The sequence below is a fragment of the Corvus moneduloides genome, chromosome 1 (genome assembly GCF_009650955.1).
Source record: "Corvus moneduloides isolate bCorMon1 chromosome 1, bCorMon1.pri, whole genome shotgun sequence".
Taxonomy (NCBI): domain Eukaryota; kingdom Metazoa; phylum Chordata; class Aves; order Passeriformes; family Corvidae; genus Corvus; species Corvus moneduloides.
The window spans coordinates 42295378-42321264 of record NC_045476.1 but is presented as its reverse complement, the minus strand read 5'-3'; the positions used below and the strand labels follow the sequence as shown (position 1 = coordinate 42321264).

Here is a 25887-nt window from a genome sequence, read left to right as displayed (position 1 = left end):
CCAGGACACGCTTGGCCCTCCTGGCTCCCAGGGCACTGCTGACTCATATTCAACTTGCTATCGACCAGGACCCTCAGGTCTCTTTCCTCAGCGTTGCTCTCCAGATGCTTGTTCCCCAGTCTGTCTGTCCATCCAGAATTGCTCCGTCCCAGGTGCTAAATTGTGTTAAACTTCACATAGTTGGTGACTGTCCAGCCCTTAATTTGTCTAGGTCTTCCTGGAGGGTCTCTCTGCCTTTGAGGGAGTCAACAGCTCCTCCCAGATTAGGAAAACATTACATTATTTTGTTTTATCCTTCTCCAAAATGAATGTGCTTCAGCCCAGCATCGAATTTGACTTTTGTATGCACCACTTCCAACTCTACGTAGGGTGCTGTTTTTAGTAGTAGAGGCCATGTGTTATGAGAAAGCTCATTTTCTTTTTAATGTGCACTTGGTTATAGCTGTCATTTTCAGGTGGTGATGTCTGGATCCCTAGCTGAAGATTCACAGATGTGTGAAGTGAAAGTGGAGTCATTGACAATAGCTGAGATAGACAGTACAGGTTTTGGTACCTATCCTTGACATAAGGCCTAAAAGCAGAGGGGCTGAAGACTGATTTAATATTTTTCCTAAGCTACTTAGTTCCAACAACTTCGTATGTCTATTTCTTCATGTCATGTGGAAGACTAGGTTGTTAAATACAACAGCAGTTTTACCAGTGGAAGGAGAAAATTTGGCTTGCAGAATGGATGTGACTTGTTTCAAAGTGGCAAGGAGAGTAAAACTAGAGCTAGAAGAATACACTGAAAAGAATGAAATTACAGCTTCAAAAGATAGAAAGGATAAAATAATGAGAGATAACACAGTGTTGAATTTAAAGAGCAAAAATACAGAAATAACAGGAAAAGTTGCTTTTCAGCTGTTCTTTTTCGACTTTTAATTAAACTTCTTTTAGATAAGTTTTGTGATTAATAGCGTAAGTTGCCAGAATAACATCTGCAAGCCTTGTGTTAGTGTAACAGAAAGGCTTTTAGTCTTGTCACCTCATGCTCTGTAACTTAAGAAAACACTGATGTGTTTTGATCATGTTCCTGATGTTGGTTTCAAGATCTTCATTCATTTGTATTATGTATACTGATTGTTCATTAACTACGTAGCTGCAGAAGTCAAAGGTAGGTGTTGTGGTTTTTTTGTCTCTTAATCCTTACTTCCAGTTGAAGAAGTGTTTTAAATAATGCAGGAGGAATGGTATTTGGTCCTGTTATTCATAAGCCTTGCTCTTTATTTGTGTGTAGTATTCTTTATTTGGAATGAAAGGTGTAAGCTTTATCTTGAAAGGAGTGGCTAAAGAGCTAAATATTCAAGCTCTCAAGGAGTTTGGGCAGATTTTTTTCTATAATGAAACTTTTGTGATTTACATTGGTTTTCATTGCACCTTGTCACACAGTTCTGAAAATTAGTAAGGAGGACTGTGTAGTGCTGGAGGAGCTGATTAATTGTATTGGGCATGGGTGGCAAATCTTAGGTGGTTAACATCTCCTCTTGTTATAACTGGGGGATTTGTTGGTTGTTAGATTTTCCTGCATCCCTTCTTCGTCCAGATATTGGGTACTTTGCTTTTTCTATGTCGGATTTACCTCTTAAGCTCTCGTCTTGTTTCTGATGCAAATTATTGCACGGTTTTTTATGTCACTGCGTAGCTCTATTTTATGTGAGCTGTTTGCTTTATACAATTTATACAGTTTGTGTTTCTTTTCAGGACCTTTCTCTGTTTCTCACTCCAAGTGGGAGTAAGCAATAAATTGGACACCATTCACTGTTAGTTAGAAAGGGTGTAGAGGAAGAAACAGGGGTTGTACACTTGGGAGTGGTTTCAGACAAGAGGTGCTCAAACGTGTGGGCTTGACTTTTTAAAAACAGTGCAACCCTATCCTATATGTAGGAATTGAATTGTGCCTGTGCTGTTAGTACATTTTGGCATCTCAGAAAAAAACCCGGAATGTGTATTTGGCTGCTGAAATCCTGCTGCATGGTTTTTTGTTTAAGTGACAGAAAGCTGTGTTGAGGATTTTGTGTCAGTTACCAAGTGAGGCACTCAGAAGCTTTATAGTGGTGGAATTAGGGCTGGCTCTGCTAGTTTAATCCTTGGTCAGTCTATAGCATTAAAACTCATTCTGTGTTTTTTGCATTTTGCTGGAATTCTCATCTGTTGTCAGATGGGATTTGAGGTGGGCTGAGATGTTCCCTTTATATGTAGCTCACAACCTAAGTTTTCCTAACTGGCAGGTCTGTCATAGTTGAACAATGGTACAGTCTTTGTGTTAACGCAGCTGCATTATTTCCAGTAGTAAATATTAAGTCCTAATCTGTAATTAATTTTCAGGCCCTGTAACTGGATTTGCTGTGTGATCAGCAGTGTAAAAATATCTCCTTGTGTTGGCTTGGCTTTACTTATAGCTCACTAGATGTATGAGCATTTGCAATCTGCATGTAATTAACAAGAAAGTGTGCTTTGTCAGGTCTGCTTTTCCTTTTCTTTCTAGGTATTACAGACTTGCTGTAGTACAGCCATTGTTCACTTTTAGCAAACAGCATTCTTGTAATCCAGTACTGCCATATTGCAGGAACATGAGCCCCAAAGCAGAATGTAAGATAACAAATTCAGCCAGTGAAAAAGGTGAAAATTGACTTTGAGGTGATGATAGAATGGTGAGAAGTTAAAGCTTTGGAAATCTTCCGTGATGTTGTCATCCCTGTTCTCCATCTTAATTTAAAATGATGTCAGTATTAGAAAGATCTCAAAATCTGGAACTTTTTAAATACAAATAAATTTATTAATATACATTTAAAGAAGAAAAAAAAGGATACTGCATAGAAAAACTGCATTGATAAGTTTCTTTTGCTTTTAAATCAGGGTTTCAGGGTATCACAAATCTAGTTTCACTTGGATTATAACACTTCTGTCATTTCATATTGTCCTTCTCTACTTTAAAACCTCAGTAGAAAGTCACTACTTAAGACTAGTTTATATGCAAACACCAATGTGCAAATGAGATCACCAAACTCTGTAGCATTTCACATATGTATAAAGGTGTTTGTTTGGTCCCGGTCCATCATCTGTCAGTTCACACTGGATGTTTTTGACTGATAAAATCCTCTACCTTTAACAGGATCCTGCAGGGGTTTTAAGGACCGAGGTTTACAAAGCAGGATGCTGAAATTATTCTGTCGCTTTGACCCCATGAATTCCTTGTCGGTAAAGGCACAGAAGCCCTCCCAAAGGCTACAAGATTGGATACTTAAAGTATTAATTACCTTGATACATCAAATTACAATTGTAAGAAAAGACACTAAGATTTTAGAAAGATAAGTGGTTTTTTACTCCCATGACTTTAATGGGTCTATTTCTAAATGAACTTGTTCTGATGTGTGACTTAGTGTTTTCAAATAGAGGTTTTGAGTAGTAGATAATATATTCAATGATACAGACTTTTTAGATAAGTTTTTATGATGCACATATGCATAAATGATTCACATGAATTAACCTAAGAATGGTAATTTTTATTTAATACAAGGGAATAAGCTAGGCAGAATAATGGAGATGAAAAATTTGAGTTGAATGCGTTCTTCTCCTGGAGGAGTACTAAGCTCTAATTATATTTGCTTATTCAAAACACTGTTATAGGTGCAATAAAATAGATTTGATTTTTTTGTAAAAAGAATATAATGTCTAGAATCAATAGGCTGATTGATGAAAGGAACATTTGACAATAAGCAGGTAGTGGATGCTGTGCTGCTCCCTCTGTTCTTAAGGAAAGTTTACTTTTCCAGTGTATTTTTATAACTAGCTCATAGGCAAGTGTTTTAAAGCAAAACTCTGTAATGAAATGGAGTATTTACCTCACAAAAACAATTTTTACCAAGTGATATGAAGAATAACTGAATCTTCTAAATTAATGCAATTTTGCAACTTAGTTATAAACTTGTTATTCATTCTCCAAACCATCTCAAGTGTTGTGTATACTATAGGTCTGCATATGGAAAAAGTGACAGAATGGCTGTTAAATTCAAGTTTTAGTAGACTCATCATAGATGAAAATAAGGCCTTCCTCTCCAGGAAAACAGCTTCTTTACAGTGGAGATTTTCTTTAAATGTGATGTAGGTTAAAGAATGGTAATTCTGCCTGTATCTCCTTGGTTTTCTTCCCTTTTCACTTTAGTAACTCTACTCTTTCTAGTGCTGAAGTTCTCATTGATACTTTTCCAAGTTTTATTTCTTAGCTTAAAAAAGAAAAGCGTCTTAGAAATCTGTCTACTCACAACTGCTTGCCTTTGATGGCAGCTGGTAGGAAAAAAACAGTAAGATGTATTAAAAAAGAAGGTCCCCTTTATGGCTCCACATTTCTCAACCAAGCTCTCAAAATAATGAAAGTGATTGTTTTTAAAATTTATGTGTTTTGAGGAGTATTGTATTTTAACTTGGATTCTTGAACCTTGATTGAACTTTCTACAGCATTTTTGCAAATAACATAAGTGATGTTTAAAAGTCGACAGAAGTGGGATTTCAAGAAAAAAATTAGGTGGTAACCAGTTGCTAATTAAAATGATGTAAAGTTGTCAAAACTTTCTCTATTCTTCATATATACTGCAATTCTTAATGAAAAAGCAATAGTATTTAAAGTACTATTTTGAGCATTTTTTGAACATGAATAAATGAAAATCCCAAGAAAATCCAAATTACAGGTCATATAACTAGAAATGCACGTTTCAAAGACTGTTACTGGAATTGTTTGTCTCAGTTCCTCTTGGGTGCAGAAAGTATGAAGCTTCTTTAAGTATCTGAGTAGAGTAGATTTCAACTTTTCTGAGTAATCTGTGTCCCTGCTACCTGAAGTCAGGAAAGAGGTGAAAGCAGAACTGTAAATACCAGCAGGATGTAGTAAAAGATGAGTAAATCAGTTAGCTGTGTTGAATGAAGTGGGGAGATGATATGACTTTCTCTCAGGACAGTCTTCTAGAAAAGCTTTTGTCTTGGTATCCTCCTCTTGTAATAATAGTCTTCTAATTAATATGAGAAGCTGCTACAGTCCCTTTTGTTATTAGGACTGTAAAGCAGCTTTGTATTTCATTCTGCTCTTCCCCTTAAAGGTTAAAGATCTGCTGCCTGCAGCACAGGTCTACACTGTGCTCGTGTTGTTCTCCAGGCCGTGCTGGGTCTTTTGGTCAGAGGCTAGAAAGTCAGGAAAGTATTTGTCATCTGTTTTCCCAGCTTCCATACAGAATGAAATTGATGTGTTCTTGTGGTTGAGATGTTCTTGTTCCTATTAATGTGTATTAGTTTTTTGGTATTTGGTCATTTTTACAAAAATAACGAAAAGTGTTAAACAGACCAGCTGTGGTCCTTGGCCTTCCATGGCAGAGCTTTTGCAGCTGAAGGTTTTGATCAACCACAGAAGGCTATTATTACAACTGTAGTGTTGTGCCCTACATATTGTATGCAACAAGAGAACCACAAGCACTGAGATTTGCCAAAACCCACAGATTTTATTTGTTAAAAAATAAAAAAGTCTTAAATGTTTCTTAGTGATTTGGTGAAGAGGGATATTTCCCAGTTTAGTAAACTCTCTCTTTAATTCTTTGCACTGGGCTGAGGTTTTATGGAAAACCATTTCTCTTTTACAAAGCTATTCCCTTTTCTGTTGTTTTCTCCCCTTTTGTCTTTTTTTTTTCTTTTTCTCCCCTGCAAGCTTGTAACTTCTTTAACTGTTCTTTATCATCTTCTCTGTTCGTTGTCCCCAGGAGGAGCATTCTGGAATCTGCTGATCAGTCTTTAGGAAACATTCAGTAGTTCTGTCACACAGATTCCTTGCCTGTAGACTTACTCACATTTTCAAGGAGCTAGTGACTTAGCTGTAACCCCTGGAAGCCTGCATTTGGTTTTTATTCTGGCTAACGTCTATGTATGTTTTTACAAAATACATAGTTTTTAGTATTAATAGCATTTAGTCTGTGTTTTGTAACCTTTACTTGATTAGCTGTGTTCATCCGTCTCTCGTAATGTTTGATGGTACTTGGAAATTTTGTCAGTAAGTAAGATAAGGGTAAAATCTCAGAGTATTAAATTGATCTGACAAACATGCCCAAGTTTGTGCTGACAGAGGGAGAAGAAAAAGCTGCTGCTAACATTTTTCTGGCCCTCTGGAAGCTGAGGGGTAACATGCTCTTGTTGGTTCACTTTGTGGTGAAAGGCCATGGTCTCTTCAAACAGCTTACCAAGAAGACCAGGAAAAGTGAGTGAAGGATGTGGGTGGGAACCAAAGGTATCAGCTTTCAAATGCAGAAGGCAAACTGTAGGAAAAGATATTTCTTACCTGTCTGGGAATAATGTTTTCAAGATGAAATAAAACAGGAGTAAGACTGTTGAAATGCAGATTTTTCTGTAGGGACTAGTCTGCAGCAAATCCGGTATTAGGGTACGAATCACCTTTCTTAGTGCAGAGTAATGAACGTTCAAAAGGGGAAAAAAGTACTTTTTCTGGAAACTGTAATATAGTTGAAAAAGGACAAAAGGAATTGATGGTTTTTGAAGGAAAAACACTGTAATTGTAATGCAATGTAGAGTTTAGAATCAAGGAAGAATATTCAAATACTTAAGATGTTCCAGTTGAAACTCACAAGAAAATGCAGTACTGCCCAAATTGAACATCTGCATTTGAGCTATTTGGAGAGGTAGTTGCACCCAGAGCCTGAAACTTAGACAGTGTAAGGTAATTAAAATTGCTTGGGCTTTTCATAGAGTCAGGTTAGGTTTAACACCATCAAGTCCAACCATTATTAAGCACTTAATATTTTCTAATTAAAGATACAAAAGCAAAATCCTGTGAATACAAACATTTGTAAAATTTAAAAAAAAATTAAAACTGATACTTCCCAACAGCGATTCTTCTAAAAACTGTAGATGAGTTTATAAACAGTCTTTACTGTCATTTTCTTTATACTGTTGAATAATTACCTTTGAATTACTGTTGTAGCTCTCTTTTCATTCTTCCTACTGGATGCTGCCCAGTGTCCTGATGTGCCCTCTCCTTCCTGCATTTTCAGCCTCTATAGACTTGACAACAGGGGACTAAAAAGAAGGAGTTTGCCTGGAGCACAATTCTGTCATGGTTCTGGTTGAGCTGGTGTTAACACCAGTAACACACTCCTTGCTATCAGTCTTACGCCCCTTTTCTTTTGAATAATCAAACAGAAAATTGGGTGTGTAAGCTAAGAGAAAACCTGAAAATCCTTTCTGACTGTTCTGGGCTATCAGGGAGGTCTACTCTTTTGGAGTTTCCTTTTCTTTGCTTGCTTGCTTGCTTGTTTTTTTTTCCAGATGGCCTTGTGTCCTATTTCCCCTCCAGCCTTTAGTTGCACTCCTACCCACCTCTCTGTGTCAGTAGAGGGATAGCTGATCCTTGCACAGGAGCCCTGTGCTTTGTCATTGTGAAAATCGTGGATGCTTCCAGCCAGCTTTGCTAGTGGGGGAAGCCCAGCTGCTCTTCCCAGGCCCTAAAGACTTCTTTCCTCTCTGCTACATTTCCATGTATGCTATGGTATAAAAGTGGAACCTGTGCAGACCTGTGCAGGTCAGACTTGATGATCCTTGTGGGTCCCTTCCAACTCAGGATATTCTATGATGCTAATTAGGGGAAGTAGGTAAGTAGATCTAATTACTCCAAAGTACTGAGAAGCACTTTTTTACAAGTATTTGAGTTAGTTTTCCGTTTTGACCTGCTTAGTCTCTGCCTGTTAGGTGCATAATAATGATGATGTGATGGGGATGAGTGAGGGCAATGGGGAACTGGTAAAACTGCCTGTTTGGTGACAGGTAGCAACCCACTTGCTTTTAGCTGTGTTTGCATTTGTACATGATTCTGTGTACTCCAAGCAGCAATATAGCCAAGTTACATTTAGAAAAGAAAGCATGGGGAGCAGAAATTCAGGGTGTAATTTGGGCCACTGGTACTCATGACAGTTCAGTTATATAGTGAACTAGATCAGAGAATTTATCTAGCTGAAAAATTGCCTACCAGGAAATTTATTTACCTTTAAATGAAATTAACTTCCTCTTTCATTCACTGCAGGCTGCTGAGCCTCTTTGTGTGGGCAGAGGGAAAACAGCATCATAGGGATGGGGAGAGGGCAGGAAGGCTGCAGTGCCAGCTTGCTTTGACTGGAGTGAGTAGAGCTGAGCCACGTAGACCGGTGGTGCCAGTTCCTGCCATGTCATTCAGCTGAACTGATTTCTCCTGTTTACAAAACATGCTTGGAAGTTTTCTGACAGCTTTGTGTTGTCTGTAGCCTATGTACTGTACCAAGTGTTTGGTACAATAATTGCACTGATACGCTGCAGAAAGTTAAAATGAAGGATATTTGTAATTATTGTATCTCATGAAAATCAGAGCATGGAAGCAAATCTAAGTCATGAGCTATTTGTTTTTAGTGTTTTTGTTGTATGTACAGAATAGACCTTTTCTGTGCTAGAAATGCTAAGAAAGATATTTTGAGGAGAAATGTCTTTAATTCAGATTCTGTATATTGCTCATTGTAATCCTCTGTTTTGTTGACAGATTCCACTAGTAATACACATATGCAGTACTGTGTAATCTCATAATGTAATCTCTTAGCATTAGCAAACTTTAAAAGATGATTTAAGAATGACTAATGTTAGTTCCAGTTGTTTTTTTTTATGGAGAAGTAACCAAAAATGCTCTGAAAAATACAATGTTTGAAAGCTGTAGGTAACTTAAAACCTGCTTCTTTCCTTCATTTCAATACATTGCACATTTACCTTTTCTTCATCTTTTTTTTAATACCTGATTTTAAAATGAAATTATTGTAACCCAAAATAACTGACGGTATCTGACAGTAGAGTTTTCATAGTGTGAGCATCCCAACTGATGCTATTCTGAAATGTAATATCAACATCAAAGGATCAAGAAATAGTGTGCTTGAAGATGAAAACCAGGTATTTGGTGTAAATGCATAGGACTATACAGTGTTCTGAGCAAATGTCCTTTAAAGGGTTTTAAACTCAGAAGCTAAGAAGTAAAAAACTGTTCTTGATAAATTCTCATCCCTTCATTTTGAGGAAAGTAGATTTGGAAAAATAGTAGCTTTTTTTCCTGATGGTCTGTGTTGTTTATTCTAAATCACTAGCTGTACTCAAGAGAATTCTGGAGACAACCGAAAGCAAACTGCAACTGTACTTTTAAGTACAGGAATCAGGCAGCAGCATTTCTTCTTTTTAAATTGGATTGCTCAGTAAAATAGCTCCTAGATCCTCCATTGAAGAGACTTAGTTTTTGTCTGAAGAACTGAAGTCTTCCACGTAGCCATACAAATTCTAGGTTGTGCTCTAGTATGTGCTATGTTTTTCAGCTTTGTGTCAGTGAATAAAAGACTACATACAGATCATGTTTGTATAAAAATACTACTATCCTGAAATAAAAGTATTTAACTGCTGTGCTGTCTGTATGCAGATGTTTTATTTAGTAAAGCAGAAATTCAAATGTGCTGCCAGAATTTGCTCCTTTACTTTTGGTTCATTATACACATTAAACAGAGTAGAAATACTCAGGATAATGCTCATATTTGTATTGGAGCAAATTTTTAACTTTTCATCCTTTTGATCTGTGTGGTCCTTCCGTGGTACTTTCTGCGGCTGTTTGTGACAATTTTAGTGTACTTGTGTATGTTATATAAACAATGCCATGTTATTTCTTTAGATTGACTTTTTCTGAGGGATAGATAAATTTTTTTTCAAAAATATCTTTTTTTCACTGTTGCAGAAAATTCAAAGCTGAGACATGTAGAAAAAGACGTTTTGATACCACAAATAATGAGGGATCGAGCCAAGGAGCTGTGTTCAGATAAGGTGCAAGGTAAGAGTCAAATATTCATTAGGAGATCAGATGTACTCACTTTTGTGCCCTGAATATAATCCTTGTTTTTGAAATCATGTAGTCAGAGAATTAGTATGTGTGATCTGCATCTTATCAGTTCACTGTGAAACCAGTATTGAAGCATATAAATCTGCTGTGTTGGCTTTGGCTGCTTGGTGATGTGGACTATTTTCCAAAATGACTTGTTCTCAAGGGCTGTAGAATTTGGTATGATTAATACAAAAGTTTTCACATCTCAGTCTGGACTATGTGGTGCAGAGCAGTGCAAGAGTTATTGTGTTTCTGTGTGTATTATTTAATACTTACATAAATTAAATTGTCTCATGTAAACCTTCAGTTAAGGCATCTCTCATTATAATAAATTTGTTTAAATATCCCCAACTGACTGCATCCTTTCCCTGCCCCAGCACTGAGATGGTCTGTGCACACGAACACACACATGTTACTAGACAAATGTTGAAACAGGGTGATGCAGTGCACTTCTGTTTTTATTTTCTGTTGAGGAGTACTGGACAATAACTCTTTAAAGTGGTATCACTACCTCTGCTGAGAGCTACTTACATACAGGTTAGCCAAGAATGCTGCTATAAGAGGGATGTAAGAATGGATGAAAAGCCACAGATTTACTCTGTACAAATGTTGGCTTTCAGTAGAGGGCATTTGCATCCAGTCATCCAGATCTGTGCTCTCTAAACTCCTTTTGTTCATGCACCCCTTCGGTAAAGAAATTTCTGACTGCACAATCCCAATATATTCATTTATAAATTATGTAAATGTATCACTGTACTTGTATGTTATGGACATTATAAAACATAAAAATAGAAGTTAAAAAAGGATGAGATAAAAATGAAATAAACAGTACTTTAAAATATTTTTAAGCTGTTTATCAATCTAAAAGGATTACTGTTAATAACAGTACTTCTTGTTGAGATCTATATGACTGAACATGCATCATAATTTTTTAAAATCTTTAACACTGTTACATTGGAATTTGAATGTCTGGTTGTAAGTTCAGTTTATTTCAGTACTTGATCTTAATGGGTGTCATGCCTGAAAAATACGTCTTGCAGAGATGCATAGATCCCCATGGAAGAAGTACATACTTGCTTGCACTTACCAAATTTTACTTTTTGAAAATGTAAAAGTATTTTGAAAAATACTCATTTTTCAGTCCTATCCAGAAGTTTTGCAAAGGTTTTGCTTGAAATTGGGCTAATAAATGATCCTTTCACCTGATGTCAATCAGTTGTTCTTCCAAGCTAATGAGAAGGTATTGCATGTCAGTGTTTTCAACCTAAAACTCTCCTTTGGACGATTTTTAACAGGTCAGAGAGTTCTGTTTATATCCTTTTAAAGTGTACATATATAGGAGGTTTTCATAGGTGACACATGTTTTGTTCACCAACAAAACCAAACCAAAAATTAGATCATTAGGTGAACATATCCAAATACCTGTTTTCAAGATGCTTTCTCCAAAGCACAAGTTTCTTTTGCAAAGGAGTTACTTTCTTACTCATTGTTAAAATGACACCTTCACCTTGGAGGGGCATGTTGAATGTTTAGTTTTTGGAAATTCCTGCTAGGTAGCAAACTGCTGACAGCCACTTGTCATCACCAAAAAGGTCAGTGAATTTGGAGTACTTGTCAAACCTGACACATTTTTTTAGAAAAGACAACTCTTTTAAGCACTTTGCCACGAGTTATCCAGAAAACCTCTGTGTGGTGCCAGCGATTTTCATGGTCCCTCCCCATCTCATTACAAACTCTGATAAAGGTGCCACTGTTTGAAGGGCTTGTTTTTGTCAAGTTCTCACATTGATGTCATCCTGTAGCATTTTGTGCACTCCTGACTCCAACCACTTTGCTGCAATAGCTCACCCCTGAGGGATGCAGTGAGGAAGTTTCGTGTGCAGTGCTCTCTGTAGCCTGGGTCTGGAATCCCTTTTTTACTCCAGTCAAAGCAGCTGCTCCATCAGTGGCTACATTTGCACAGTTTTTCTATAATACATTGGTTTTTATTCAGGAAACTTCTTGTTGAGAATAGATCTTCTCCAGTACATCTTTCCTTCAGTGGCTCACAAAAAAAAAAAAGGTCTTTGTGCATTTCATTGTTGAAATGCTGTTGAAATGCAAATACCACAAGGTGAGAGAAGTTAGAAACTTCTGTACTTTCACTCAGCTGTATAGCAAACCTTCCACACCGTTTAACTTGTTTTCACACTTGTTTCTTCAAGTATTCAGCAGTGTCTTCTGTGCTCTTCCAACACTATTTACTGACAAAGGAGTGCATTTTAGTTTGTTGCCATATTGTTTTCCCTGAATTATTTCAGTGACTTTTACCATGGCAGGAAGAACAATTGTTTCCCCAATGGCATGTATTTGTATTTTGCTATTATTTAAGAAACTTCAAAGGAAGTTTCTGAAGTTTTTATCACTAGGTTTAGAGTAAAGTCCGGGTAAAGTGAACAAGTGTATTTTTAAGCAGCTGCTTTTAGAGGTTCTCCAAAAAATATGAAAAAGTAGTGTTACAGTAATATCTGCAAAAGGAAAGGTCATCATGTAACAGGTGCCTTCCAGTGCTGCCAGAAGGACTTAACAGACCTTTTTTTTTCATTTGAAGAAAAGTTGAATCATTTTTACTTTGAACTCTATACCTTTTGGGGAAGAAAACTGAAGATGAAAAGCAGTTGCAGGAATGTGGGTCATTTGAAAGAAGATGTCGATTAAAAGTATTTTGAGAGCTTGCTATTTGTATAATATTGTTTGAGGTTAACCAAACAATGTGTATGTGTTATTATCCTCTGAACTTTCTCTGTGTAACATGACTTGTAACATGACTTTGGTTTCAGCATCTTCATTTTCTGTGGCAGCAACCAATGTTGCTTGCAATGTAGGTTCTTGAGCTGTGAGTTGTGGACCATTACCTTGAAGCTTCTCCATCTTTTTCTTTCTATAAATTTTAAAGCCAAATGTTCCAGTTTTTCTCTTTCTGTGATGTTAGGCAAAACTATAATTTCTTCCTTCTTTCTCCTGTATAGAGTTTAGTTGTATATCTTTAGGAAAATAAGGTTCATGGATACATCTATCTCCTGTCATTCCTCTGTCACCTGTAAGCCAGCTTTGATCAAATTGTGTGAAAATTAGAAGTGGAAACTGAGTATTTCTGAAACAATTTTTCTTTATCAAATAGGCAAGCAAAACCCCACATTGATACCTGTATTAAAATAAAAAGGTGGTAGCATAGCTTCAGTTGTTTTGTTGTACACCTTTTTATCTGGATGGAGGGGAGAGACCAAACCATGGGAAATGAAGCTTAAGCAGTTTTGTTATCAGTAGATTTATCATCTCATAAATCTATTGTGAGATTATTCCTGGAATAAATTTGTCTTGTTAGTACACAGGGATAGGTGTTAATCAGAGTAAATAGGCTATGCTTTTTATGCTGTAAACAATTATAAGCTATGAACATAAGCTGTGTAATTAAGTAATCAAAGCTCCTGCGACTTGGTTTGTGTGCTGTGGAGTGCACACACATGCATGAAATGGAGTTGTTTACTCATTTAACTTTCTCTCAATATAGGATTTTTCTGCTTTATGCTAAGTTTATGTTTTCGAAACTCCTATTAGTAGACCTTTGTTTCTTTCTGTCTTTAGGAAATTGTGATAAATGCATCGGTAGTATAGGAAATAAAGCTATTCCACAAGTATGGGCCTTTACAATTGGCTTGGTCAGGCTGGGTTCACATGTGTCCCTATGGGGAGCCCCTATACATTCAATAGTGCTCTGCATGAGCACAGGGGTCCATCTGTACCCAGCCCGGTACCTTAGCCTGCAGCTATACCACCTAGAGCTGTGTGCTTATCAGAGCTAATAATGCAAGTAATGACAGCCTGTCCAGCACGTGTTCCAGAGCCGTCCAGGGAAAAGAAACCCCAAGGGTTACAAAAATAAATAAAAAGTAAAGGTTTTGTTAACTTAAGAAGTGATCCTGCTACCCTAGTGCACAGTTAAATGGGTGGCTCATTGCTGTGCTTGGTTGTTAGCCTACCAAAATGGCTTAGGGATGAAATAACCATGGAAAATATGTCCACCTGATAATTTTTAAGAACAATTAAGTATTGTGTCTGGTCATATTTCATTTTACTTAGATCATTTAAATTTGCTTACAACTTTATTTTCAGATTGTTCCAGTATAAGTTCTTGTGTGTGCTGCATGTTACCTAAGAATTTTGTATCTCTCAGTTTCCGAATAATTTTTGTGTGATTTAAGAGTTTCAAGCACTTTGTTCAGTGAAAATGGATATGTTAGTAATTTTGTTAACTTGGGTAGTAATTCTGTTAACATGCTTTCTGGGAAACACTAGTCAATTTTCTGTGACCATTATGTAAATTTGCTTTATTGTGTTCATATCCATGCACTGTATACGTGTATGTGAAATTGTGGGCAAAAGTGTTAAAAAGCAAGCAAACAAAAAACCCCAACAACAGTGTCATACAGGAATGTTTCACTGTAATTTTACAAACTGTAGCATGAGTTTGCCTGAAATAATATTAAATTATATATTTCTGTATCAGCACGTCCTTGGCATTTTAAACCTAAGTAGCTAAAAGGATTGTTTACTAGCCATTGCCTCCCTCACGTATTGCTTTTATGAAATAATTTCTGAAGCAAGCTGTTTTCCTGGTTTGCTTTAATTTCCAGTTATAAAATTTAAATATGAATAAGCTTCTTCATCAGAATGGTGATCTTTAGCACATCAAAAGTTCTGTAATTTCATCCAGCTGTGCTTTGCTTTCCATGACTCCATGCTCTAGAACTAGGGACAGTTATGGAAAAAACTGCAAGAGCTGTGGTTGATCCTTGACCATTTCTACAGAAAAATTTGTTTAATTTCTTGAGAGCACTTACTCCGCTGTTCGAAGTTATGGATTCTGAAACTGAGCTGATGGCGTTTTTTTGGTAACAGAAATACACAAACTTGGACTGTCAGCTTAATTTGGTTTAATTTTGGGTTACTTGGCTTGGAAAATAGAAACAGCTGACTGACTTTGAGATGTTGTGGGTTTAGACTGTGAAGAAGTTGTCTTGAATTGAGATCCCAAAAAGAAATTACTGGGTCACAGAGTCAGTCTTGAAATAAATTAGTTCTGTATTATATTTATTGTAGATGTTTTGTGTATTTGTTGTATTGTTAAGCATTTCTGCCCACCTTCCAAAACCTCACAGCCTTTTTTTCTGGGAGAAGAACAACTTCCTCCAGAGATAAGGGGTTTAAGTTCTATTTTCCTCTGAATTTTTTTGTTTGTTACTGGTACATCATCTGCATTTGGGTCTTTAAGGTCACCAAGAGGGACCTGCAGACATCTTCTGTAACTGATGCTCCTTTGTAGGGTTCAAGGATTCAAGTAGGAAATGGAACTACATGCTTTTCAGGGTGAATACGGGGATAGATAGTTCAACTCCGTCTGGTTCTGCCAGTAGAAAGATGGTGAAGTAAATGTAGCCATTTCTTATTTGAAGCATATTGTGAGAAACATCCATTGATCAAGATGACAAGTTGTTCTGTCCCTTTAAAAAAAAAAAAAAAAAATTTATTTTAAAATTTTTTATGAGAGACACACCAGGAAGGTATTTCTAACTTGTGCCAAGTTGAGGACCTTCACTGGAGAACAGTTATGATCATTCTGTTGCCTGTAGGAGCTGTGAAATTAAAGCAACTGGAGTCACATTGCTGAAAAAATCTCATGATACTTGGCAGGGCTTTAAGAAATGGTTGGGAAAGTGTGGCTGGAAAAGGACATTTCCAAGCAACCACCCTCCTCCCATTCTCCAGATTTCCCATTAGCCCTCTCCTCCTCAGGGCTCATGTTGATACTTAGTGAAGATGATGGGATGCAACACTACTGCAGGCTTCTCTACAGTTGAGCATGACCAGTGTCATCCAGAGTTTTGATAATGTGCAGTTACTCAACAGTCCTGTCACTGACATTATCTCTGTCCCCGTAGGGGCCACCTGCTCTAGACCATGACCCTTACACCTGACATATCAAGGTCCATAAATCCAAAGAAATTTCTGATTGAACTACATGTAGTGCTGTACATTTAAATGCCCAAACACACCTCTAGATATTCCTTCTTAAAAAAAAATTATTTTTACATATACTTTTCTGTCAGAAATGCAGATAATGAAATGTGTGAAATCCTTAGCAAATTTTCCTTGATGTTGCTCACTTACCTTGGTATTGCAGGCCAAGTTCTGTTAATTGTTGCCGACCCTTGTTGGATGCTGAGGGAGGATTAACCTGTTGGTACCTACAGTTCTGACACCAGAAGATGCTAAGACTGATAGTAGAGGGAAATTACGTGACAGCTCTACTTAAAAATTTTGATGGGTCTTCTTGTATTAAAGCAAATTGAAACTAAAGTCACCATTTACAGCTGAACTTCGCTATCCACTTTGCCTCATTGTGAAAATATAGTCCTTACAATTTTTTTTTAAGTTCACGTGTCTTAGCAGTATCTGAGAACACAGTGATCTTCTAATTGACCAAAGCAAAAAGATCAAGTGACTGATAAAAATCAATGAGTTAACATGACAGCTGCTGGTACCTTTTTTTAGATTGAGCTGCTGTGATCAGAAATTGCTTATATGTGCTTATGTCCATATTATTCAGAGTTTGGTGGAAAACCTGAGTGGTTGCATGGGAGGAATCATAGATTTGTTATGACCACAGTATCCTTCTCTTATGAGAATGAAAAAAGAATGCTGCATTATTATCTGCAACTTCATTTTTGTGAGAGGAAGGTTAGTATAATTTGGGGACATAGTTTCAATTCAGCAGGTGGAGAGTGGAAGAAAAGTGTTGTCCTCTGTTGCTGTGTTTATTATCTGAATATTGAAGTATATTATCATCATGTTGTGTGCGACCACATGACCCTGTAGGAAGCTGTTGATATTACGTTATGTTGTATGTGTTGTGCAGTTGTCAGTTATTTAAATTATTTTAGATGTTTTAATAGTTATATTTAGTACTGGTAGTAAATTACTATGTGCTTTTTTTCCGGCTAGCGTTCCTCGAGAGTAAGATGCTGAATTTTTATATTATGTTCTTGTTTGCACACAATTGCTTTTATTTTGGAAAAAATTATTCAGTGCTATATATTTCCAATGAGCATTTACTCTCATCACATTTAACTATGTGAATTAATACAATCTCTAGAGGGATTATGGTATATTGAGCTTTGCTCCAACAAACTGGGCAGAGAGAACAGCTATATGTAAATTAGAATTTGAAGAAATGAGATTCTAGATCTGTGTGGGTTTGTTTGTGTGTTTGTTTGTGTGAATGATAACAGCATTAACTACCCGAAGGTAATTTATAGAAAAGATATATTAGGGCATACTGTATTGCTTTCAGTGTTCTAACTAGTTTGTAGGACTTCGGAGAAAATGTTCAGGGTGGGAACTTGTCCTGTTTGATTATTTTTGTTCTTTCCCCCTCCATGTCATTTCAACCCAGCTGATGACAAGAAATGGGTCAGACTGCTAGCTTTACCACTGCAACTTAGTTTGTGGGGATTTTTTTTTTTTTTAATTTATTAGGGAATGGAACAGCTTTTACAGGGACAAAGAGAAATGAAATCACTTTCAGTGAAAGAAAGAGGCCTCATTATAGTCACCACCAGCAGTTATTGACAGCTACACTTCCTATTAACAAGGAGCATTTAAGAGTTTGGCTGTTGGATCTTTGGACTTGATCTAATTTGCTAGCATTAATTAGTTTCTTTTGAGCACAGACACTTGGTGCTCACAGCTATAGATTTAGAGGACTAATTAGGACAGAAAATTGAACAGAATGGGGTAAGGCATTAACCTTCAACCATTACCAGCTGGGGCTCTGATAAAGACCACAGAGTCCAAATGCTCCTATTCATGCAAAGAGTACTCTAATGAATATCAATTTCAGCCAGGTTGCCATATCTTACAAGCCTTGTCTTGATTTTGATTCTCTTACCTGGTAGAGATTTTTATGTATAGATATTAAAGTGATATTGGTAGTTTAGAGCTCATAGATGAGAACCTCGAGAGGTTATCTATGTTTTGTCCAGTCTTTCAGTTTGCTTTTCTCAAGTTACAGATTTTATTGGTTTCCAGCTAAGATCCTGGATTTCAAATTGATTTCCCTGTCCAGCATAAATATATTAACATAGCCCAGGTTAATTACATGTTCTTAACTAATGCTGGTTTAAATAGAGGATGCCTGTGTGGTTTTTGGATTATTTTAATACATGGTAGTAATATCCATTACAAGAGCACTCACCAAACTAACTGCTGAAAGTTGAACAATAGGATTGCTTCTTTTGCAGCTCTTATGGTGAGATACAATTATTGTATTGTGGTGTGTAGTTGGTAAGCCAGTTTTAGGAGGAAAATATTCTTCCAGACTATAGATTCATAGTGTTTTAGCATCTGCAGAATGGGAGTACTTTAACTGTATGTAAGGAAAGGAAAAAACCAATTGCCTTTGTCCTTTTGTATAATTTCTTAGAATGCTGGAAGAGTTGAACTTGACATGAAGCATCAGGATCATCAGTTGTTTCTACCCTTTGGTCATATTACTACTCCCTGACAAACTCCCCATTAAATCTGAATCATTGTTGCTGTCTTCATTTGACTTCTGTACCTGGAAATTCTTTGCCTAGTGATGAGAAAAGTGTAAAAGTCTCTTCTCTGTCATAATTTCTCCAAACTTGTTTTTTCAGGAATGGCGCTAGCTTTGATGTATATGGCTTTTATGTGCTCTAATTATTTCCTGTTCTCCATTAGTGCACTCTGCAGTGGTAGATTGAATAGCTGGTTTCATGTCTTAGGGTCCTGCTGAGGTAAGATTGGCACAAACTATAAAAATAGAGAAATTGAACCTTGCCTGTATCTACTGATCTTGTGGTATTTCATGGTGTTTAGATCAGTCTTTAGGGAACCCCGTGAGGTGAGTGTCCATAGTGGAGGAGACATGGTCAAGTGCTGCTCCCAACAAAAGAGCGAGGGTAGCCTGATTACGGTTCTAGCCACTTACTAATGCCTTTTTCCCAGATATTATATACAGTATTTGCTGATCTCATAGTTTTCTTTCCCAGTGGACACATTTTGATTCTTCTGTGTCAGTCATTCTTATTACCAGCAAGTGAGCGCAAACTTGGGATTCTGTAAGGGGTTTTTTGCATCCATTCTGTTGATGGTGGTAATAACCTAGGGGTGCAGCATTAGAGTGTTGCAGGAAGGTGTTACTGTGGCGTAGGTGGACAGAGCAATGCACTATTCGTGGCAGTACATGTGACTCACAGTAGCTGTTATTTTCGCTGCCTGTCCTTTACAGTGTATTAAGTAGTTGCTCTGCAGTTTTGGATTATAAACCCCTCTTAGATACTACATTCAACAGTTACACAGTTAGCACTTAGTGTAAATAAATCTTAATAGTTTTAAGAGGTCATGCTGTATTCCCATTGTCTGTGTATAAATATTTATGTTGTATATGAATTATTAATATTACCCTGGGGTTGCTTTCATACAGAAAATAGGTTATTTTTCAACTATTGAAGTCAGAATGTGTTGTATAGGTACCATTAGGTTCAGCAGTGAAAAATAAAACTTAGTTTGGTCAAAAAGTAGCTACTTTTTGTATTCAGAAATACAATAAATAGTGAGCATTCAGGCAGCCTAAAAGCAATGTATTGACCTTGTATTCAGCATAGGGTGATAGGGGAAAGCTTCTGTCCATTCTTTAGAAAACACATGAAGTTGACAAGTGTATTTGCCAAAGAAAATTGCTTATCCGAATCTCAGAAATTGAAGTGAAGCTCAACAGGAATTAATAATAAATGGAAATCAGAATAGGAGTTGTGATTTTACGTAATATGCTTTGATTTAATGAGGCGGTGGATTATGAGAGCTGTAGTTCTGATCTCCCATTTTTTCCTGTAGATTGGAGACCTATACCTGTTGTGCATATCTTTGTGTAGAATGTTATGAGTCAGCAGAGCCAGTCAAAAAAAAGGGGCAGAAATCACAGGTCTTATCAGGCAATGAGGGAACCCAAGTAAAAGTTGAACTGTAGTTTGGCAAATACACTTTCAACAAGATGTGGTGTTCTAAGTGTTCTTCATTGCTTTCTGAAAACAATGAAATCTCAAGTTTTCATGCTGTTTTGGAATGAAAACTTTTTAAGCTTCTTTTTCCAAGTAGAACAGTAGTTCTAAAGATTGCGTAGCTCAAACTGAGTTGTCCCTCTAGCACTTACTCTTTGATGTAGTAATTAATTGGCCATATGGTAACATTGACAATACACAAGGTTGTTCTTATAGTAGAAACAATGTTGCCTGTTGATGAGTAAAACTATGCTCTTGTAAATTATTTTTAAGGTCCTTTTAATAACAACAGCAACAAAAAATAATCCACCTCTTTCCCACCGCCAGTTTTGTTGCTGTTGTAATTGCTTTCCAGTAGTTATCTCTGTGGTGCTGCCTAGAAAAAGAGTAGGGAGATTTATGCTCTGAAGAGTGTTCTACTTAAAGGTCTGATGCCTGAGAAAGGAGTAAAGGCTACATAATGAAAGGTCATAAAACATTTGTGCTGTATTGTCATCCCTCTGAATTTTATTTTTAATAGTCTTGCAGAAAGGAGTGCCTGTAACGTTTGCTGCCTCAGATCTGGATAGATGCCTCTACAGGAAGTGTAATTGTATAACAGAAGGCAAGAGGTGTTTTGGATGAGGAATCAAGAGGTGCAGAGCTGGTCAGAGGATAGGAAATGGGATGGTCAAGGAATGCTAGAGCTGTACAGAGCTTTGGAGGTATGGATGAGGTGTTAAATTTATGATAAGGGAACAAGAAAAGCAGTTTAGCTGCTGTATTCTAGATTTGAGAGGGATACTAGTTAAGGGCTTGAAAGGAATCATGGAATGGAGGGAAGGTAATCATTCTGATGGGATAATGAGTAGGAAAGGAACTTATATTAGGAATTTTGAAGAAGGTAATGTAGAGGACCTGTGCACGAAAATTTACCTTGGATGGAGTGAACAGATTCTTTTCTTGGTATTTATCCACTGTATTGGGAAGAACTTGAAATGGTTGTAGGGAATTTGGGGCTTTAATTATGGTACTAAGAGATCTGCCTTCTTACCTTTTTCCTAAAATGAGTTTAAATAAACATTTCTTTAAGTCTGTGATGCCTTTTTTTTTTGGGCTTCTGATATTCAAGTTCAGGATTTCCTTGTATTACTTTCTTCACCTATAGTGTCATACACTTTACAGTTTTCTTTCTTTCTGGCTGTGATCCGGAATCTCTCAAGGAGGTGCTAGTCATTCTTCTTTTTCCCCCTCTTCAATATACACTAAATATGCCCTTCAAGCTTTCAGATCAACAACATATTGCAGGGATATTTAAGTAGTCCTTTTTGAAGCACAGACTCAGAAAGTTACTGTTACATTTGCATGCCATGCTCAATACAGGTCCTGCTTTGTTTCTTGGTGACCGAAATGTCCCATAGTGTTACAGGATGCACATGAAGTTCAAGAAAACAAAGCACTGCAGAGTTGTGGCTTGAGATGTAATCTCACCTATGGCTGTAGACTGTCAGACTTTTAAAAAGTTATTTTAGGGAGAAATAGCTAATGTTGGCAGAAAGAACTTCTGAATGCTATGGTTTAATATGTGGAAAATGTACAGAAAGTGGATAATGTGGAAAGACATAGGAGAGAGTTGAAAGTAGGACTTCTTTATGCGATCTGGACTGGTCCAACTACGCTTCAAAAGCAGGAACTTCAGTTCTGTGAAATACTTATCAAACCTACATGCCCTTGGAGGGCACTCTTATCAAGCATTAAAAGGGATGCAGGTCTGGAAAGGACTTTGAGAAGATACTTTGGGCCATCATCTTCTCTTGGGGCCATACCTAATATGCCTGTGTTTGTCCTGTAATCAGGTTAATGTTTCAGCTACCATAGACAGCCTGTTTCAGTGCTTAGTTTTATTTTACCATTCAAATAATGCTTTTTGCTTTCTAAGTTTTTTGGGGGTTCAATGCCTAAACTAACTTTTCTTTGTGTATCAAGCAATTTATGTTCTCAGACATTGGGCAGATTCCTGGTAGTGATCTGAACAAAAGTAGGACTTTAAATGGGAAGAAATAGAATGATCTGATTTATGTTAAACAGGCAAAAGGGAAAAAGAAAAATAAAAGACTTGTTCAGTAACCATTCCGGAAAACTATTTCTATCAGAGTCCCCAAAATGGCTTAGGGAAGGTGTTGAACCATGAGATTCCAGAGTTGTTTTCAGGAGCATGAAGAATTTTAAACACAAACCCCCAAAATCTTTAATGCTGTGATGTTAAAAAAGACATTTAAATTCACAGGGAGAACTCATGCTTTCAGGTTGAAGAAAATTATATCCAATAAACAAGACTGACCACAGTCTGCAACTTCAAACTTTGTTGCTCATTACCTTTTTTCCTGCCTTTGGGGTGATAATTTTCTACAGTGAATCTGACAGCCCAGTCAAAATGATTCATAAGATCAATAGTGAAAAGTACTCTTTATTTTTCTCTGGTGTAGATAATCTTTGTCATTTCTTATCTGTCCTGATTGCCTCCTCATGTTTCTTTGCATGTGTTTTCTGAGTGGTTTGAGTTTTTTATGCTTAATATAGGCTTCAGCATAATCTAGTTAATGAACAGAAACTTAGCATTGCTTTCCATAGAATATGGAAAACAGGAATATAAAAGAATGTATACTGTTTGGGGTTATATAACTTAAGATTTAAATAGTAATCAACTAATGTTTAATGGGGTGCTAGAAGAGCTCACAGCTTGTCTGGTGTCTTCAATGACTTGTATTAAAAGTCCTATGTTTAAAATATTTTATATTAGCTACATGTAACAATGCTTCATGACAGTTGAGTAATAGTATTAATGGTTTTTCAGCTTTCTCTTTGTAATGGAGGTGTCCCCATACTTTGAAAACTATTCCAAATTTAAGGGAATTAAAAAGCATATTCATGGATGTATGTGTGATGATTTTTTTTATTTTATACATTCCAAACAGCATGAGGAAGTTGTGAGTCCTTTGTGGAGAGTGAGAATGGTGTTCAAAAGATGCTTTTGCTTCAGCTAGACTGTCGTGTAAGTTCATTTTGATATGCTCCATCTGTTGAGTAGCTATAAAACTTCCACAGTTTTAAACCAAAATACTGTTGGGGGAATTTGTCCTCTTCACTCTGTTGTCAAATTCATGCAAATACTAGTTACCGACTGTGCATAAACCATTGGGAAACATTCATTGTTGGGCAGAGAATACCTAGTAAATTACAACCCCAAAAAATAATTTTGCAATTCTATAGAAGGAAGATATTTAACAGAGTTGCAAACTTTTGCTTTGGCTACCTTCTTCCAACAGTAATTCAGATGAACAGTTCTGGTCTCATAATTTCCTTTTCTGCAGTGGTTTCACTGCAGTGCTGTTTGTTCCAGACCTGATGTTACAGATCTCTGTGGCCCTAATATTTGAGTTGCAATGACTTGACTTGCCTGAAAGCTAATTCAGCCACTCTAATAAAGAGAACAAATAATCACCTCTGTGAAGTGTGTTAAAAGTACTTAGAGGTAATAATGTTCAGGTTGTGGTATCAGGTTCAGCCAGATACGTTTCACATAAACAGTAAATTGTAACAGTGACTATAATTGTTCTGTGTGAAGCAGGTAGAATTCCCTTGTTTCTAATGTAATATAGTCAATGTCTTATTTTACATTTGATTATAAGGTTGACACACTGTTGTTTGGGTTCTACTGTGCCGTGGGCATCTGTCTAAAGAGATCTGGTAGTAGCAAGTCTTTTGTGTGTCCAGACCCTGATTGTACAAAAACATTTTGATTGGGCATTTTTGTACTAACAGTTTTCAAGTCCTTGGGTCTCTAAGCCTTGGCTGAACTTGTAGCAAAAAAGTCAGAGCAAACACCTAAAGCTTGTTGTATTTCAGGCAATCGGAAGTGATGAATTTGAGTAAGAAATAGAGCCTAGCCTTCCTCTTCTCCCTTCTGCATTCTCTCAAAGCTCAGGGGGGATGGAAGTTACTTCATCCTGTTCTGCAGCGTTCAGAAAGGAAACCCTTGTAAGTGGAACACCCTTGGAGACTTAAGTCAGCTCCTCAAACTCCTCCTTTGGTTTTTGGTTAAGTCATGTAGGATGGGAGACATCTTATTCCAGCAGTAGTTCTCTCTCTCTCTCTCTCTCTCTCTCTCTCTCTCTCTCTCTCTCTCTTCCCTGTCCTCCTACCCCTTCCCTGTCAAGGCTCAAGGCAACAAGGATGGCTAGGTACTTGCAGAATTAGCTTTGGGTGGGACATGGAAATTTTAGGTGGCTAAAATGAGGTAAAGTGAATTCCACTGGTAGTCTTAGTCTCTGTTCAGACATGTAAATGGTGGTAAAACCATAAATGAAGGAGAACTGTCATGATCAAAGCATATGGGCCATGGTGTTGATATACATAAAGCAAGGATGACAGTGCTATCAGTTTTTGTTTGGGTATTTGATCTCCTGCAAAATCTGTTTAGAAACCCTTGGAATTTGCAAGCGTTTCCTAAGGATTCCTTTGAGCTGTTTCTTTCCTGTCTGTCTCTGGTTGCTTCCATATCTTGGGAATCCCGTTGGTTTGTTAGTGCCTGCTCTGACACTAAGCATCAGTGTGCCTGCAGGTTCTGTGCAGGTGTGGACTGGCAGGATAGTAAGTGTCTTTCAGCTCCCAACAAGATCTGATGGGAGTAGGGGAAAGGCAGTTGATGCCTGCTGGTTCATGGCAAGCAAGGCTCAGCTGGACACTGGTTACCAATTTTAAAATTTGGGAAGAACACTTGGAGTTGAATGTAGGCTTTTTACTTTTATGTCTCCAATTACTTTCGTTGTTTTCTTTTTACTTTCACCACTGGCAGCAGTCCTGCACTCTAGCTCAAGACCAAAATCTAAAAGAAACTATTTTTCATAACTAATTTGATATCTTGTTTCCTGTTTCATCACTTTTTTTTTATTGTTTACCAGATATATAAGGCTGAAATTTTGGTACGTAGGGGAAAACAGGCAAATCATCTCAACAGTGTAAACTTCGATTCATAAATGTGAGACTTGCAAGCAGACTGCTGTACAAGAAAACAGATGCCATGCAATAAATTAATACTAAGCTGAATAATAAACAAGATGTATTGTTAAAGGTCTTTAATGCAAAGAAAGTGATTTCAGACTTTCATATGCTTGTTTTCTGTCTTTGTTTTAAATGAAGCCTTTGCATGTGTTTCCTTTATTCTCTTTTGCGCACATTTGAGCTTTCTTGGGTTGAGGACTCAGTCTCTGGTTGGGCAGTGGTGATTAACTTAAACTAAATAGGCAGCAGTAATGTGATCTGAGAATGAAAAGGATTCATTTCTTTTAAATGAGGCAAAAAAAAACCCCAAGGTTGAAGGAAATAGTTTACATAATCTGTAAACTAGTTAAGGAGCTGAATATTTATGCAGGTTGAAATTGAAGCTTAGTTGCCCTCTAGGGGTTTTACATTAATACAGCATATGCTAGCTTTTGGGTGGTTTTTTCTTCTTTCAGAAAAAAGGTGAGACAAGTCTTTGGAAAAAACTTACATACTGACAAATTTGTGGTGGTAGAGGCATGTGTACATCTGCATTCAGTGAGTAAAACTCATTTAGTTCAAAACCCAGAAAATGGAGGAAGATTTTTAGCCCGATTATGTTCTTTTTAATTTCATTGTACCAGTGGAGAATGCACTCACAGTCAACCAGTCACAGCACTGAAGTCTCAGCCAGGAAAGGTCCTTACTTTCAGTCCTAAGTAAAGAGAAGACAAAAAGTCACAGGGAGTTGTAATGGCAGCACCAGGACCCTCAGTCAGTTTCTGTTCATGT

General features: G+C 37.0%; 1 protein-coding gene and 1 long non-coding RNA gene across 4 annotated transcripts in view; one reads left to right on the top strand and one right to left on the bottom strand.

Annotated features, from left to right (window-relative positions):
• Positions 1-25887, top strand: part of CMC1 (C-X9-C motif containing 1) — a 45901-nt gene that overhangs the window by 2635 nt on the left and 17379 nt on the right. For all 3 annotated transcript variants that reach the window (XR_004239915.1, XR_004239914.1, XM_032107641.1), the window contains exon 2: positions 9815-9907. Coding sequence is in view for 1 of the 3 variants with exons in the window: in XM_032107641.1 (XP_031963532.1) it covers positions 9815-9907 (93 nt within the window). In the remaining 2 variants the exon portion in view is untranslated. The remainder of the gene's footprint in view (positions 1-9814; positions 9908-25887) is intronic.
• LOC116443482 lies at positions 15062-25812 on the bottom strand. Its single transcript, XR_004239925.1, has 2 exons — positions 25756-25812; positions 15062-15498 (listed from the first exon to the last, which is right to left on the bottom strand). It is a non-coding gene; the product is annotated as an uncharacterized LOC116443482 (long non-coding RNA).